Below are 15,619 nucleotides of genomic sequence, written 5' to 3'. Positions count from 1 at the left end.
TTTTGGTTCCTGGCCAAAGCGGTTAAAACTAACTTTTGTCGCCTATCTTTGCCACCTCTGCTGAAGCCAGATGGCACGCTGTCCCATACTGCAGAAGACAAAGCGAATCTTTTTGCCTCCCTCTCTGCAGAGAGTTTGCGTCTGGAACCTTACCTCAGGCTGGCTGCACTAGTTCGCATACGGCAAAAAGAGGTACTTAAAACTCTGCGGAATCTACACGCGAATAAAGCTATCGGGTCAGATGGAATTCCAGCAATAGTCCTAAATAACTGTGCGCCTGAGTTGTCTCCTATTCTCATGCGCCTGTGCCGTCTCTCACTTGAGACTGGTGTAGTTCCCAGGTCGTGGAAGCTCGCGAACGACCCTGTCAACTATAGGCCTATCTCAGTCACTTCCATACTCTGCAAGACTATGGAACGTATACTCAACAACCGTCTCCTGTCGTACCTTGAAGACAACAACCTCCTCAGTGATCGCCAGTACGGATTCCGACGAGGGCGATGTACTGGGGATCTTCTTGTGTATGCCTGTCACATTTGGAGCGGGGCTATAGAAAAGAAAGGCTAAGCACCTGCAGTGTCTTTGGACATTTCTAAAGCCGTTGACAGGGTCTGACACGCAAGCCTTTTAAGTAAGCCAGTCTCCGATTGGGGCGATGCCAATCTTGTCAAATTTAACGCTACCAAAACTCAGGCATGTCTGTTCTCTATAAAACGGAGTCCCTTTCAGCTGACTCCGACTTTTCGTGATGTATCCATACCGATAGCCGACCGTCTCCAACTACTACTTGGAATGAATCTGTCGTCCAATTTGAATTTCGACGGGTACATTGAATTCATGGCCAAAAATGCAGCCAGGAAGCTTGGTATCCTTTCCAAGGCGAGGCGATAATTTAAACCTCTGAATAGCAATGCAACTGTTAGGGACAGGCGTGTAGCTTACCATCAGGCGCACGACTTGTTCCCGTGTCCCGTCACTTGATATTTCAAAGATAAAGAAAATTATAAAATTTGTTGATATGGAATTGATTTCGCTAGTGTTGTAACACCTATTGTTAGGTATTCTTGCTTTCTTGGCTCAGTGATAATACTTTAAGTCAATGCACACGGCGTATTGTATACGCGCCGCAGACGCTGTAGTGAATCGATTCAAATGAGCGCAATATGTCGCGTTGCAAGCAAGAAGCTTATTATATATTCCACTGGAGTCTAGGTACACTTAGTATTTCATGTACTTTGTTAAACGAACCTAAAATTAAAACTCTCTTATCAAAATACGCGACACATACGATTGACTACTGCGCGTCTGCGGCGCGTATACGCGCAAATGACGCCATGTTTCTAACTGGTGTCCTCGGCGCGTATAAAATACGTCGTGTGCATCGGCTCGTAGGTTCATTAACTGTCTATGAATGAGAAAAGACGTAACAATTTTTATATTACTTTTTATTAACTAACTACACTAAAATGAGCTCTGAAAAATAAATAACATGCTTTACAAAATTCTCACTAGCCTTAAATTAAAAGTTATCCTTATCATTTATATGCTTTTATCTTTTTAAATATTGAGAAATGACAGTTCATGAAGTACTCTACAAAACGATACACATAAAACTAATGAACAAATTCAACAACATATTTATAATTTCGACGTTGTTTTAAAAATTATTTACCTTAGGATAATAATCTAAGGAAAAAGAATCTTAGGATCAAAAATGTAGTATAGGTGGGTTTCTAAAAAAAACTTTACAAATTTCTACTGTATTTTTTTTTTGTTTGGCACTGGATTCTGAATTTCATTATTTTGACAAAACATTTGATCGAAAATTACTACTATCATACTCTTATGAAAATCTCAAATTTTATTCGATTTAAAAACCATTTGAGAAAATGAAGTCCGACACTTTGTTTTTGGTGGGAGAAATTATACGTTTATCACCATAGACAAAAGAAATGGGATTCTCTGCTCTAAATAATTAATAACCATGTTTGTCACTAACTGATACACTAACCATTAAAATCACTTTAAAACAAGTCTTCTTCGTCTTCATATACCGGCATAGAGTACCAGTCTCTCGCGACGTCCTCGTAAATTACTCTCTTTACGTCGTCGTCGTATTGCGGGTGGAGAATTCTCGGAGATCGAGCGCGAAACTCAAGCGGTACGTCGTAGCACTTGCAGACGCAGCATGCTGGGAATTTGAACCAGTCAGCGAATATACCTCTACATTCGTTGCGAGGGTCGTACGCGAGCAGCCGATGGAGACGATACTGTTGCTCGCACCTGAATAAAACAAAACAGCGTACTATAAATTTAACTTAAAAGTAAATGAGTTATATAGAGTACTGCAGCTTGATTTTGATTGCCTCTCCCGATCGGAAACTGCGTCTCTTTCGAGTCGAGGCAAATAATTGCCTAAATAGTTGATTTAACTCACAAATTAGAAAGATATAGTAGGAATCAGATTCATCTTTTCGCTCGGAAACCCATCTAATTTCGAGTCTCGGCTGGGCTACCCAATCGAATCTATTCCGATTTGAATTAAAAGCAGCCTGCAGCTTCTTTAACAGTGGGTTAGAAGTGGTAAATGTTCTACACTTAAGAAATTGCTATTTAGCATCAAGGCACATTTTTGTAAGTACCTTGTTTTGTAACTAGTTGGTTTCATAACATGTCATAGGATTTATCTTTACAATGCGTACAGTCAAGAGCATGTCAAGCTAGACACTTTATAAGTACTTTGGACCGTTCTTATCGTAAGCGGCATAGAGTTGGATTTAAATCTTAAGTGTCAAGCTTGACGTGCTCTTGACCTTGTACCTACAGCCTAATACATTTTGTTCCGCTGGCATTAGTTGTAAATAGGCCAAAGACTACATTTTATTTATATACTAAATCTTTATGAAACATGTACATTGTGTCAACCTCATCTAACGCACCCTGAGCGTAATTATAAAATCATCTTAATCATCCCCGAGTAACATAACCAATTAGTTTTTTAATTTAGATGGCGCTTCAATAAATAATTTTCGGCAACTTCCGTCTTAAACGCGATTATCAACCTTCACCCCTTAAACTATAGAAACCAATTTTTTCCCATCCTCTAAGCTTCACCCCGTGCGCGCGCCGTGGCGCTTGCTTAAAGTTGTCATATGTGCGTCTTTTTCCTAAATTTCGATGTGCCCCATTTTTAACATTGAACAAGTACCTATAGCGCTCTATAGTCCGATTTAGTTTATTTGACCTGGTTAAACACGAATTTAAAGAAAACGAGGAATAGATAGTCACACATAAAAATATCTTTACATGTTACGATAACTTAATCGAACAATTTCAACGCTATGCGTTTCCAATTAACTGCGCTTATTTCCTAAGCTAAGCCCGTCTAATATATTACATGAAATCACCTGCAACCCTCTCGACAGTACATCTGTTTCTTCTCATGGACGCAAGTCTCCAGGTGGATGTATTGTTCAAAGGGGTACATGTTGAGCAGAGCTAGTACCTCCCCTCGGGTACTGTTTGCCCAAAAAGGGGCTGCCATCTCCTCCTTGGACTCGCAAGCGTTTCTGAAAACATTTACAGTTTTCTCGTTTATAACTATTGCTTCAATTTTGTTATTGTCCTTAATACCGTAACAGAGCTTAGTCTTTCTAAGTGTAACTTTATTTTGTTTATGTAAAAAATGCATTAAAAGATATTTTATTTTACTTTAGTGTAATCTCTGAAGTAGATATAAACACTAATATAATACACATTGACATAAAATATCCTTTATTGCATTTTCTTCATCAATTTGATTGATTTAAACAATTTATAAAAACTTACGCTCCTCGTAACTTTATTACAGACGGCCGTACTGAGTCTTGATGTGCGGTTGGTTTTGGATGGAATTCTATCTTTTCTTCATTGACCTTGGTGTCGATCCTGTCAATCTTCACCTTTTCATGTTCAGAGAATAATAAAGTTGGAGGTAGTGTTGATGTGTCGGCATTCATAGGCTTCCACCCTGCGTCTTTGCCAGACTCTGTTGTAATGTCATCATATTGCGCATCCGTTGCAGTCGATTCTGTTGAATTAGGATTACTTTCAGTTGCTATAGTAGTAATATTTGTTTCTGTAGATGTGGTGTTTTTTGTTGTGGTACTCGTGGGTTCACTTTTTCCAGTGCCTGAAGTATTGGGATAAATGCTATTAGTCTCTATACTTTGCTTTATAACAGCCTCTAAAGTGATTACATCGGGTTCAAGATTGTTTATCTCAATATTAGCTATACTTTCCAGTTTTGTTTTGTATGATATACTTTTTTCATCGCTTAATGTTTCGTTACTTGTCACATCCGTGACATTACCAGTTTCAGTCCCGTTTACTTTATTTTTGTGAGTAGAGGTTTCAAGGGGCTTAACTTTTAACGTATCGTTGTCAACTTTTTTATTCTTTTCACTGATGGGTCTGAAATGTGGTCTGTTTTTCATGGCACGTCCATGGCTTTTTTTTGTATACATCATTTTCGTCTTGATTATATCTTCGGCAAAGTCTGTTGTTTTTTTAACGTTGTCATCGTCTTCATCTTCGATAAAATTTTCGAGTTCTGCCTTCAGCACTGATATGTGACGTTCCTCGCCGTACATTCTCCTCATGAGACCCTGTTGTAAAAAAAAACATAATAATAAACAATATTGTACCAGACAACCACAAACTTAGCAATTCCCGGTACCACAAGTCTGAACAGGAAACAATTTAGATATTTTGTAAAATGAATCTACACCGGGATCTCCTCCTCAAGCGCCCATACTAGATAGCAGGAAAAAATATTTCTTTCTAATCTTATATTGCCAAATTTGCTTTACCTGATTCTCCCTAACAAATCTTCTTATTGCATGCCATGGATAACTATTGCCAGGGGTGGTGCAATAGCTCATCTTAGACAGATCGCAAGGCGCCGCTGGCGCAATACGCGCCCTGCTCGAGCGGTAAGGCCGCGCGCACGCAGATGCGTAGTCATAGCCGACGCTCTGGCCACCTGTCCATGTCACCTACTTGCGAAAAATTTCTGATGTTATTTCGGAACATAATATTCTTACCTCCTCTCCTTCTCACATTTTTCTATTGTAAACATTCAAGATACATAACCACAGCAGTCATCATTCTAGTCAGATACAGTATCTTAACTGGCTTTAACATGGTCTGGTCAAATAAAATTGACGCTATTTAAATAGCAAACAAAACCAGTTGCGGTCGTAAATGGTTTTTGGACATGTCTCATCACGCTTACGAAAATCGGGGTCAAGAGCCATTTGAGCGAATCTAGTTGAGCACCTGCCGAGCATAGACTCGAGTCAAATGAAAGTAAACGCCCACTACAGCCGAGACACTAATTGCCGATATAATGAAATCCTCGCGGTTTCACTTTTAGTCCGGAACTTTCTACGCTCTCTTTGCGGAAGGCACGTAGGCTGGGATTTAGGAAGGGTTGCGCAAAACTAGAATCGCTATTTGAATGATAATTCTCCTTGTTCAACACGTCGTTAATAGCGAACTCTGAATCATGATTTTCTATCTCATGAATTATTAAAGAGAATTCTGCCCGATCCACTCCGTCGCCTTCAAACACGTGAATAGTGTAGTATGTATAAAGCTAGCAATCAAACTATCGACCTATCTAACTTGAACATTTGTCGAACTTGTGGAATAACATAAAGGGCTTAAATTCTTCGTTGCCTTACAAAATCAGATATGTGTGCCAATCTTGTGTTTGTGCCTAAAAAGATGTTTCTGACGTGATCTCAATCGAGTATCGCGACGTGTGGGCACGCATTACCGTTAAAAGTAAAATACACGAAAAATGTCTACATAAAAACCGCTTGCAATGTTAATCCTTGTCATATTTATATATAACGTGATATCGTATACGTCATACATCTTGTTTCTCTGCACACGCAAATCGATATGGATGCAAATGAGTTTAATTGATTGCCGGCATCGATTTGAGACTGTAACTTAATTTTTATTCATTGGATGTAGAGTGCACGGCGTAAATAGGTAATAATTTAAATTTAATTAAGTATTTATCGATTTTCGACACTTCCACACGTATGCAAGGAGATTATAGTGATAGTAAACAGAATGTAATAGATAAATAACTCAAAGACGCAACAAAAATAACAAAGGCCGACACGAAAGTGTAACGTATCATTAGTTTCAACTATAACAAAGTGCAGACGGACAGGCATGCGAGTGAAAGTGAGTGATGGTATTTGGGAGCAGGTTGTGTGACGTCACTAATGCATCGTAGGTAGCGATCTAATCCATATCAGATCTTTGCCTGTATTGAATGATGTAAATAAACTATACGTCGTCATAGAAAAGTAATTTATCATATACCAAAGCGAAAGAAGAAACTTTCACTGAACAGACTCAAATATTTATTAATATTTCAATGGGTGTGCAAATTACACTTGAAATCATCACATTGACTAAACTCATTCGTAAGGCAGATTCCCCCGAGAAAAATGAATAAGAAACTATAGAGTTTCACTATAGTTTTAAACCCCTTGATCGACATTTTGAATATCAACTCGAATCTTATTATAAGCGTACACATTGTCCCATAGATTAAGTAGTCACATGTTCTTTGCGAAATGGAATATTAATAAACGTAGAAATGTTACCGCAGACTCTGCACATTTATGTCTTCATAATTTCAAACCAAGCAGGTACAAATTTTATAACACTATAACTGTATTATCGGCACCTTCATAAAGTAACATGATTGTTAACAATGTAACTAACAACATAGTGGTGTTCGGTGAACCAGAGTTTAATAGCATGTACATAAACTTTAATGGTGATTTAGCTAAAACGGGGTTATTACTTAAGTTACGAGAGGCTAAGTAGGTGAAATCTGCCCACAACTGCGACTTTCGCCTCAGAGACGCAGATATTGGGACCAGAAGCGGTTAAAGTGATGTAAATCATGATTTCCATGTTTGTCATCACTGTTATGTATCGTAACTGCGTTATGTCATGTTTAGTGATCTCGGTCAGTGGTTAGATGCGAATTGCTTTGATATTGAACTTGAAGTTAAGGTCGACGAACTCATCGAGTCTACTTAGTGTTGGGTAATGGAAAAACTTTCCATTTAAAAAAATGTTTTTTTTTTAGAAAAATAAATATTTTTCAGGAAAATAAATATTTTTTTGCACATTTTCCCAATATTTTTCTTTTAATTTTTACATATTTTACGTTGACACCAGTCGAAAGTTGAATTTACTGGACAAAAACGATGGAGCTATTAAAAAGGTTTTTTTCGCTGTTGTAAAATAATTTTAAATCTCGTTTTTCTCGCTAAATAAAACTTCAAACGATATTTCTAAGCGTAGAACATAATATGAGCCTTCGAGATTATATTTTTATAATTTTTCAAATTTTTCCAGTTTTTCGGGAATTTTTCCAGAAAAATTTCCATTACAAAAGTATTTGAAATTTTTCGGAAAATTACCCAATAAAAGTAGTTCTACTCGACCATACAACAAGTATTATACATAGAGAAGATATATTTTGTCCAGTATCCGAATGTACATTTATTATGAAAAATAATTGGACCGCACCTGTGATCTTTACAATGATTAAATTCGTCTGTACCATAGTTTTAAACACATTACAATCCATCAACATGTACTAAGAATGTTCTTTATGTTGTTCTTAAAATGTTACGTGCATTCGTCTTTAAATAAGACCCTTACAATAACCTAAGTTATACCAAGACCCTGTCTTCCCTTTTCAGTTACAGAAACAATTTTGTTGCTAACTGCTCTCATTAAATTGGACTTTGTTGAGGCTCACCACTACCTACTATCAATTGCACGTTAATTAAAATTCGCCATTCATAAGACAGAGGTACAGTCGATATAAAAACTGTCTCTAATTAAAGTGGGCGAGGCAGTATAGCCTGCTTCCCACGCTCAGCTCTCGACTGTACCGCTCGTCCTAATTTTGTTAAAGGAGTCTGTCCAGTAAGGCCATACATCATTGGTGACATGTTTAGTGCCTGATAAGTCGTAAAGAGGTGCGACTTTTCCCAGTTTGAAAATTTTACCGCATTTACTAATTTATACCTTAATTTAAAGACGTGTAACCCAAATAGAGACGTGTCTAAACAGGTAGGTTGCTATCCTGTTTAGGTTGAAATTTTAGTTCATTTTAACGTAACAAAGTTCCGCGTGTAGTGTTTACTTTACAAGATTAAACAATAACGATTTCTACGATCTGAGAAGACCGCGTAAAATGTATTTAACGACAAAGAAGATATATGTTCGAGACCCTCTGTACATGTTTAAACTTTAGCTACTGCTAAATAACTTAGTCAGTTAATAGCTAAACGCATTACAAATCTGTATACTTGTTTAGGCTTATGTTAACTGTGTGACAACTTAGTTTTCATATGTTGAGTTCACTAACCCCTGTTTCTGAGAAAGACAATAGATAGTAATGTTTTGTTTATCTTTAAATGCAATTGGTACTAGGAAATTGTTGCTGAGTTTCCGAATCCTAATTATGACACCTCGACCTCGTAGATACTTTTTCTTACGTAGTCTATTTAATTTCTCAGTTAATGGTTCCGAGCGATTTCCATCGATCGGTGATTTGTTTTACAATTTAAATTGATGAACTTACATACCAGTTTTAATGATCTTTTGTATTTCTCCATGACGTCAGTCAAAATACCATCTCTGTCCAAATTCCCTGGACTAAAGCCTATAACATTTCAAATTCGCGGCACAAGCTTTTTGAAGTCCAAGAGAGAGCACCCTCCATTGACACTTTTAACGTAATTAGCACTCACCACAAACAGAAAGGCGATCGCGAGCCGCATTTCGCAGTCTCTAACGAACTTTCACTGTAGACGCGTCCACGAGCATCGTGAGCACAACCACTGTCGATTACGGCTGGGCACCGACTGTTGAACTGCTCAACTTTCGCAATGCCACTGTCAAGGACTGGCTGCAATCATCGGATGCACTTGATTTTTTAATGATACGCCCTAAAAGAAAAGTTGTTGTTCACTTGCTTGTGACGCATCACAACCCACCGCCCGCTGGTTAATATGATTTCGGTGTACCTGTGAACCTAGCGGTAGCGGTTGTTCTGTCGATTTTGATTCTGATGTCATTATTTATAATTACTTTCTCATTTAATTATTTACCGGCAACTCTCAAATAAAAGGGCCTGTTCTCGAATGTTTAACTATATTTCACTGGTGTCTTTTAATTTCTTTACAAGTATTTAAGTACTAACCCATTGTAATTGTTTATGTTTGCAGAGATCATTTATTCTGATCGCAGAGTTTGCGTTAAGGAATCTGCTTCCAGTCATCAATCATTATAATTTCAGTTATTTCACGCTATTAATTCACGAGAGCACCGCGAGTCGCGTTACATTGCAAATTCACACGATAGAAAAATTAGGTTCCGCTTGCTAGCAAGAAAGAGTGTGTGCAATTGAGTAGGTCAGTCGAGTAATCGTTTGCCAGCCGCCGTCTGCGACCGTTCCTTTCTTGCGCGCGGTAGCTCGTACTCGTTAGAAGGGGCAGGGTAACATGCGCGTGCGCCGGACCGTTATCCCGCGACGATATCTTGAATGAAGATGGCGTTTTCTCCCTCACCAAAACAATGGCGCCCGCACTAATTGACCTGCAACTGCCACTTGAAAATCGAAAGGCATTATTATAATTATTGGTACTTGTTTTATGTTTAATTAATAGGAAGTAAAGAAGTTATTATCTAAACAGGCACCACATATTTGTTTCTTTCATTATCTGAAGTAGTTGTATTGTAATAATATGTTACTTCAATCATTAAAACAATATTACTTCGTCGTTTGATGTCTTCTGGATTTCATCTTAAATTTATGGAAACAAATACAGTAGTGTAAACACACGTACAATACCGTACACAATACCACCGCAACTTAACTAAGCAAAGTCATCTTACAAAGCAGCAACATCTATTTGCATATTTTCCAAGCCATTAGTGATTTTAATATTCTTGCAAACTATGCAAACGATGGGTCTATGTGCAAAATTCTTAGTGCATATTTCACACATAGAATCCTACTTGTTAACTGAATCCAGATTTTCCTCGTTTCTACCAGAAACTCTACTAGAAAGTCCGAGTGAAACTTGCAATCGGCTGATAAAATATTAACTCGATGCACTTTCCATTTCTCAACTTGACTTTCTCGAGGATTTTAACGACTTTCTGTAGAAGCTCTAAAAGGACAATGAGATAATCTTGTAGCGTAAACATCTTACGTAATTCAACGAAAGGTGTCAGTGAAATTTTTCTTAGCTAATCACGTACATAATATTGACTTTTAAAGTACTCTTATAGTCAATACCGCTAACATGACATCCTAGGCCCTAGGACCTAGGGGTTTGGCGCTTGACTTGGATAATGCGAAACCATAATAGGTACAAGGAAACTGTCTTAAGAACTATTCAGTCTTTTTTGGTGCAGACAATTTTCGTACAGTAAATTTTTTGGTCAGGTGCGAATTATTCAAAAATGTAATAATATTAATTATTATTATTACATACAGATAGGGAGTTACACTAAGACCCGTTACACATGGCGACCTTTAGCAGAGAAGTGCGATTGCATCGCTACACTTGCGATAGTTATAGGCGATTGTATCGATGCAATCTCGCTTTTGTATCGATGCAATCGCGCGTCTTATTACACTGTAACAATAAGGCACATATTTGTTTGAAAGACAGCTGCTAATCGACGGCCTACGAAGCGCGAACTTTGGACATAGTAAAGCAATATAGCGTTACTAACTTAGTGACTTTGTCACAAGATTTTAAAAGTTAAAGACAATAGAAAACCAATTCGAAAGATGTTTGGGCATCTGATGTATCACGACAGTTTTTTTTTTAGAAAGAAAGAGAGATACGACGACTACAGGCGACGGATACAGATACGGCGCCGGGGCGTGTCAACACCCTGACGCCCTCTAGCAGGCACGCGATCAAAATAGAATACTTACAGTTATGTTTTCCCTTGTAATCGGAAATTTGGGTGAATATGGCGCAATTATGCTGTTGTGAAGCAATAGCCCGTTTAGTTGGCTCGCGCTGCGAGTGGCACAGGCGCTTTGGAGATTTGGCGAACAGCGCTCGGCGCCCCCTAAGCAGGGCTCCGTCAGTCGCTCAAGGTTACGCGATAAGTGCCTACCGCTGAGTGTACCGACGTCGGCACAAGCGCTCATACAAGACTTTCATTGATGAAATGCGGCTCCGCACTGTCTACGGCGGGCAATATTATTTTCACCTCTCTGAACGCGTGCTTAAGTTCCATTTTCCTCGTAGTGAGCGCCTGGTGTCATTAGTCAGGTTTAGTAGGTTATTATAAAGCAGGTAGGTATTTTCGATTTTGGACGAGAGTGATGTGTCTGTTACGTAGTAACTATTAAGTAATCTGTGCCCTGTAGCCTTGAGTCCGTGTGCCATCACACCCTACGAAAAGTGTTGTGTCAAATCAGGAAATCAAACTTGGTAGGCGATTGCTCCACCGACAAGAGCCCAGCTCTTAAATATGAAAAAGAAGAATGTCGACTATTAAAAGCAAATATATAATATAGTAATGTCTTAAGATTCTACACTCCTAATATACAGGTAATATTTTGCAAAAGTAACATACATTGACGTGCGTACTCTTTGTGCAAAGAGACAGTTACCAAGTTGGAATTTTCTTGTCAGGAATTTCTTGCTTTAGAACGTTCATTGATAGGTATCTCACTATAGGTGGCACTAAAAGGGCTTGTTGTGACAGGCATGTCTTTAAAGAGCCATCTTGTTGAGATGTGGGACACGCCGTACCGCTTTATTCTTGAATGCCTGTTATTGTGCTCCGGGTAGTGTATTTAGTTCCAATGTTAAATATTTCGCTGTGGAATACTCAAGTGAGGTTTGTAATCTTCAATAAAAAACAAGTTCCATTTTTGTAAAAAAATATATTAAATTTGTTTTAATGACTACTTTTTTTACCTAGCACGGTTCTTAACTTCTTCCAAAAATTTTCTGTATGGTATTCATTCCATGTTAAATATATTTTAGTTTTCAGTAAATATTTAAGTGTTGGGGTCAAATATTTATTGTCTACGTCGCCTATTCTGACTAGTACTAAAGGGTCATATGTAGTGCCGTCTTCAAGGAATAACCGGTGATATTCCGCAAGCTGAGTCTCCCAACGACACCACTGCGATTTGGCAAAATTATTACTAATCACTAACAAAATATATTTACTCTCATTTATACAACTTACTATTGCTTCTGATATAAATGAACCTACTTCAAAATCCCTCTCCGACACACAAAGTTTCAAATAAGGCGGGTTCGTTTCCAACTGCGTTATCATTTCTAAAATAAAGTCTCTATCATCAAAGCAATAAGAAACAAATGCATCATATTTGTACCCTTTATTTAAATTATTGTCCGCCTTTAAAGATTTCCTAATAAATGTTCTACCCAATGCCATCTTGGCTAGGAATAACCAATATCTTATGTAAATCCTGTATTTGTAGACAATTACTACAACAACTAACACTGCAATAATTAAAATCAGTGATGGTATTGTCCAAACTAGTAACATTATTTTCGAGATTTTATGATATACCGGACAATGCATAGATTTAACTGATGACAAATATTGCGACACCTTTCGATCCTCCCAAATATCAGGACTACTGCACTGGAAGTTGGAGGACTCGAAGAATGTTTTCACAGCTGTGGAACCATTCACTTGCAGCCACAGGTACGTCGTATACATAGAGATGCAGTCGCAAACAAACACGTTGGCCATTAAGTCGATTATTGCTGAAGAATTTTCGTTAGATTCCAATATGTAACTAATGTCTTGAATCATACTGATAGAAAAATGTGAGATTTTATTGTTAGTCAGCAGAAGTTGTCGTGGCGCTACTCCTGCGTCTAAAAATAAAGGGTTCCACCACGCTATGAATAGATTTTCGCTCAAGTCAAGAATTTCAAGAAATTTTAAAGGTTTTAAAGTTTCGGCAGTGATATAGTAAAGTTGATTGTTCTTGAGGATCAATTTCGTCAAACTAGGCATCATTTCGAAAATATTATCGTCGTCATTAAACTTTTTGATGCCACAATTTTGTAAACTCAGGGATTTCAGTTCAGTTAATCCCTCAAACTGCACACTTGTAATGTTTTGATTCACACTCAGAGGATTATTTGCTAAATTGAGCACTTCTAAATGTTTTGTGGGTTTAAATGTTCCAGGCCCAATGTAAAATATAGTGCCATTTTCTAAGTTGATTATGCGTATTTTCTCCAACCCTCTAAAGGTGTAATTGTAGATGGACTTGATCCGATTGAAAGCCAAATTTAGGTATCTCAGCCCACTTGACCCAATGAGTGTGTCTCTATCAATTTCGTAATAAACTGGAGTCACCAGATTTCCTTTATTGTTGGACATATCTAAACATAGGAGTTGAGATGACAAATGATTACTGTGTATGCCTGGTAAATTATTTCCTCCGAGGAGCAATACCTTCAGATTTGGAAATTTTATGGGTTCAAAGGCATTCGGCCCAGTAGTCATTGCCATAACTTTTCTTAAATCTAACAATTCTATGTTCACCATCGGAGGGAATGCATCGTCATCGATGACTTCGAATTGGTTTTGTGCTAAACTCAATCTCTTTATGGTAGTATTTGCTATGATTTCTAGCAAGTGTCTGGGGGGTTGTTTCCTGAAACCCATTCCGGACAAATCAAGACTCTTCAAACTTATGTTGTGTGCCATCATTTCAATTAAGAAATTTCCGATAAGGCTTGAATTCAAATCGTTTTCGCCGACGTGCAAAACCTCCAAATTCTTGAGAGGTAAAAAACTGAGTGGATGAATATCATCCAATCGGCACAAGTTTATGTAGAGCTTTGTTAAATTCGTTCCTCTCATCGGTGAGAAGGTATATTTTTTTATGGCTGAGAATGTGTTTTCAGCTAAATTAAGAGCTCTTAACGACGGCAACAATATCGGATGGAAAGCAAAAGTTAACTGATCGAGATCAGTGAATCCATTGCCGATCAAAGTTAAGCTCCGAAGGTTTACTAAGCCTTCAAATGTGTTGTTATCGATGAACTGTAGAGCTGTGTTATACGATAATGACAGTTGTTCTAATTTGGTCAAATACCGAAAAGATCCAGGTTCTATGTATGTCAGGCGATGGTTTGCTTCTAAATCTAAATGCCTGAGATTTACGTATCTGACGAGTTCTCCTATGAGTATTCTTTCGATAACTGTTGTCCGTACTCTTAATACGCTGCTATGGTTTCTAAGCTGAAAAGTGAATGATATGTTGTTTAATCACCATTGCATAAACACATCACGCTTTAAACAAGGTGATGGAAAAATTTCCTTAAAATTTGCATTATTGTTTTAAGATGTATAGGGTAAAGAAGACGTGTAGGCTTAGAGCAATATAACTACACGATCATAATTATTATCACTGACAAAGCAACCTGTTTAGATTTTGATAACATCAGCTTTTGTTTTGATGCGTAAATTACAGCAGGAAATTCCATCTTTAAACAAAGTTTTATCTATTATATTTCAAGAGTAATTAATTAAATAGGTCATTGACCGCAAGCTGTTAATTCTGCATTGCGTATGAGTATGGCTGCACAAATTGAACCATAACACAATACAAACTATGGACATGTTCTGATTGTCGTACTGATTGTTTCATAATACCCAAACGTAAGTGTTTTACTACTATAATTAGGTGGGTTCTAAACTGTATTTTAATCTAATATGAAAGTAATTACAAGTACTCGTATACATGGCATTAAATAAAGGAATTAATGTAATAAACATGCTTGATATAAAAAAAAAAGATTTCGTTATTTTATGGTGTCTGAAATTGGTGATAATTTTAGGAAACATAAAAGCGTGTGAAACTTAATAACAGCGATTATTTGACGACCTCGGTGACTCATCCCAAAATTATTATTAATTTCAGAAACCGAAACCTACCTGAGGGAACTTCTTGCATTCGTAACTTCCAAAACAAACAATAATATCATATTCCTCGTTGCTCCTGCACCAACATCCAGAATACTTGTCGTTTTCCAGCTGTACGGGGAGTTCGACATCGGCCCGTGGGGTGGCTTGCGCGTTGTTTATCATCTCCTGGCAATCATAGCTGCCTCGGCCATGTTTAGTCCACAGAAGAAGCCATAGAAGCACAATTATCATGTCTTAGGATGATCACCTGGAAACTATGAACAAAGATTTTAATATTCCAATTTGAAGACGCCTTCGGCGACTAGAAGGTTTTTGATAGCAGTAGAGCTCTTTGTCAAATAGTTCGTCCAGTGAAGTACTGCCAGCCACCTTAGATACCTATTTCAGTAGCCTAGCGACTAACATGCTGCGTTTCGGTTTTGAAGGGTATAAGGGTGCTAGTGAAATTACAGACACATGCGACTTGTCAACTTTGTCTCAAGGTGACGGACACATTGGCAGTGCACCTCAGATCTTTCGATTTAAAGCTCTGAGTGATACCGCAAGTGCTAGGGACAGG

The 15,619-nt window shown here is 37.8% G+C and overlaps 2 protein-coding genes across 3 annotated transcripts; both read right to left on the bottom strand.

Moving 5' to 3' along the window:
* Positions 1-1,479: 1,479 nt before the first annotated feature.
* Positions 1,480-8,983, bottom strand: LOC113232271 (protein spaetzle 4). Of its 2 annotated transcripts, none has more exons than XM_026466940.1 (5): positions 8,847-8,983; positions 4,851-5,036; positions 3,829-4,646; positions 3,408-3,569; positions 1,480-2,283 (listed from the first exon to the last, which is right to left on the bottom strand). In XM_026466940.1, the coding sequence occupies exons 1-5, from the start codon at positions 8,874-8,876 to the stop codon at positions 2,025-2,027; spliced, it is 1,455 nt and encodes a 484-aa protein (XP_026322725.1). In that variant the 5' UTR covers positions 8,877-8,983; the 3' UTR covers positions 1,480-2,024. The 2 variants fall into 2 exon arrangements, with proteins under 2 accessions (XP_026322725.1, XP_026322726.1); XM_026466941.1 differs by having other exon boundaries at positions 1,481-2,283; positions 4,851-5,039; positions 8,847-8,967.
* A 3,047-nt stretch (positions 8,984-12,030) lies between these two features.
* Positions 12,031-15,454, bottom strand: LOC113232282 (toll-like receptor 2). Its single transcript, XM_026466952.1, has 2 exons — positions 15,070-15,454; positions 12,031-14,373 (listed from the first exon to the last, which is right to left on the bottom strand). Exons 1-2 carry the CDS (start codon positions 15,289-15,291, stop codon positions 12,031-12,033), a joined length of 2,565 nt encoding a protein of 854 aa, XP_026322737.1. The 5' UTR covers positions 15,292-15,454.
* Positions 15,455-15,619: the final 165 nt, after the last annotated feature.

The sequence above is a fragment of the Hyposmocoma kahamanoa genome, unplaced genomic scaffold (assembly GCF_003589595.1).
Source record: "Hyposmocoma kahamanoa isolate Upper Pololo Valley unplaced genomic scaffold, ASM358959v1 68, whole genome shotgun sequence".
In the NCBI taxonomy this organism is placed as follows: Eukaryota; Metazoa; Arthropoda; class Insecta; order Lepidoptera; family Cosmopterigidae; genus Hyposmocoma; species Hyposmocoma kahamanoa.
The sequence above is the reverse complement of the archived record's forward strand: the minus strand, read 5'-3'. Positions and strand labels throughout refer to the sequence as shown.

What these genes read in the sequence shown, in the direction of transcription:
- LOC113232271 (XM_026466940.1), bottom strand. Translation starts at nt 8,876, where the DNA reads ATGCGGCTCGCGATCGCCTTTCTGTTTGTG. An exon ending in GATTTGTTAGGGAGAATCAG is followed by an intron (nt 4,647 to 4,850) that starts GTAAAGCAAATT and finishes TTTTTACAACAG; the next exon opens with GGTCTCATGAGGAGAATGTA. An exon ending in GTAATAAAGTTACGAGGAGC is followed by an intron (nt 3,570 to 3,828) that starts GTAAGTTTTTAT and finishes AAATGTTTTCAG; the next exon opens with AAACGCTTGCGAGTCCAAGG.
- LOC113232282 (XM_026466952.1), bottom strand. Translation starts at nt 15,291, where the DNA reads ATGATAATTGTGCTTCTATGGCTTCTTCTGTGGACTAAACATGGCCGA. An exon ending in AATGCAAGAAGTTCCCTCAG is followed by an intron (nt 14,374 to 15,069) that starts GTAGGTTTCGGT and finishes TTCACTTTTCAG; the next exon opens with CTTAGAAACCATAGCAGCGT.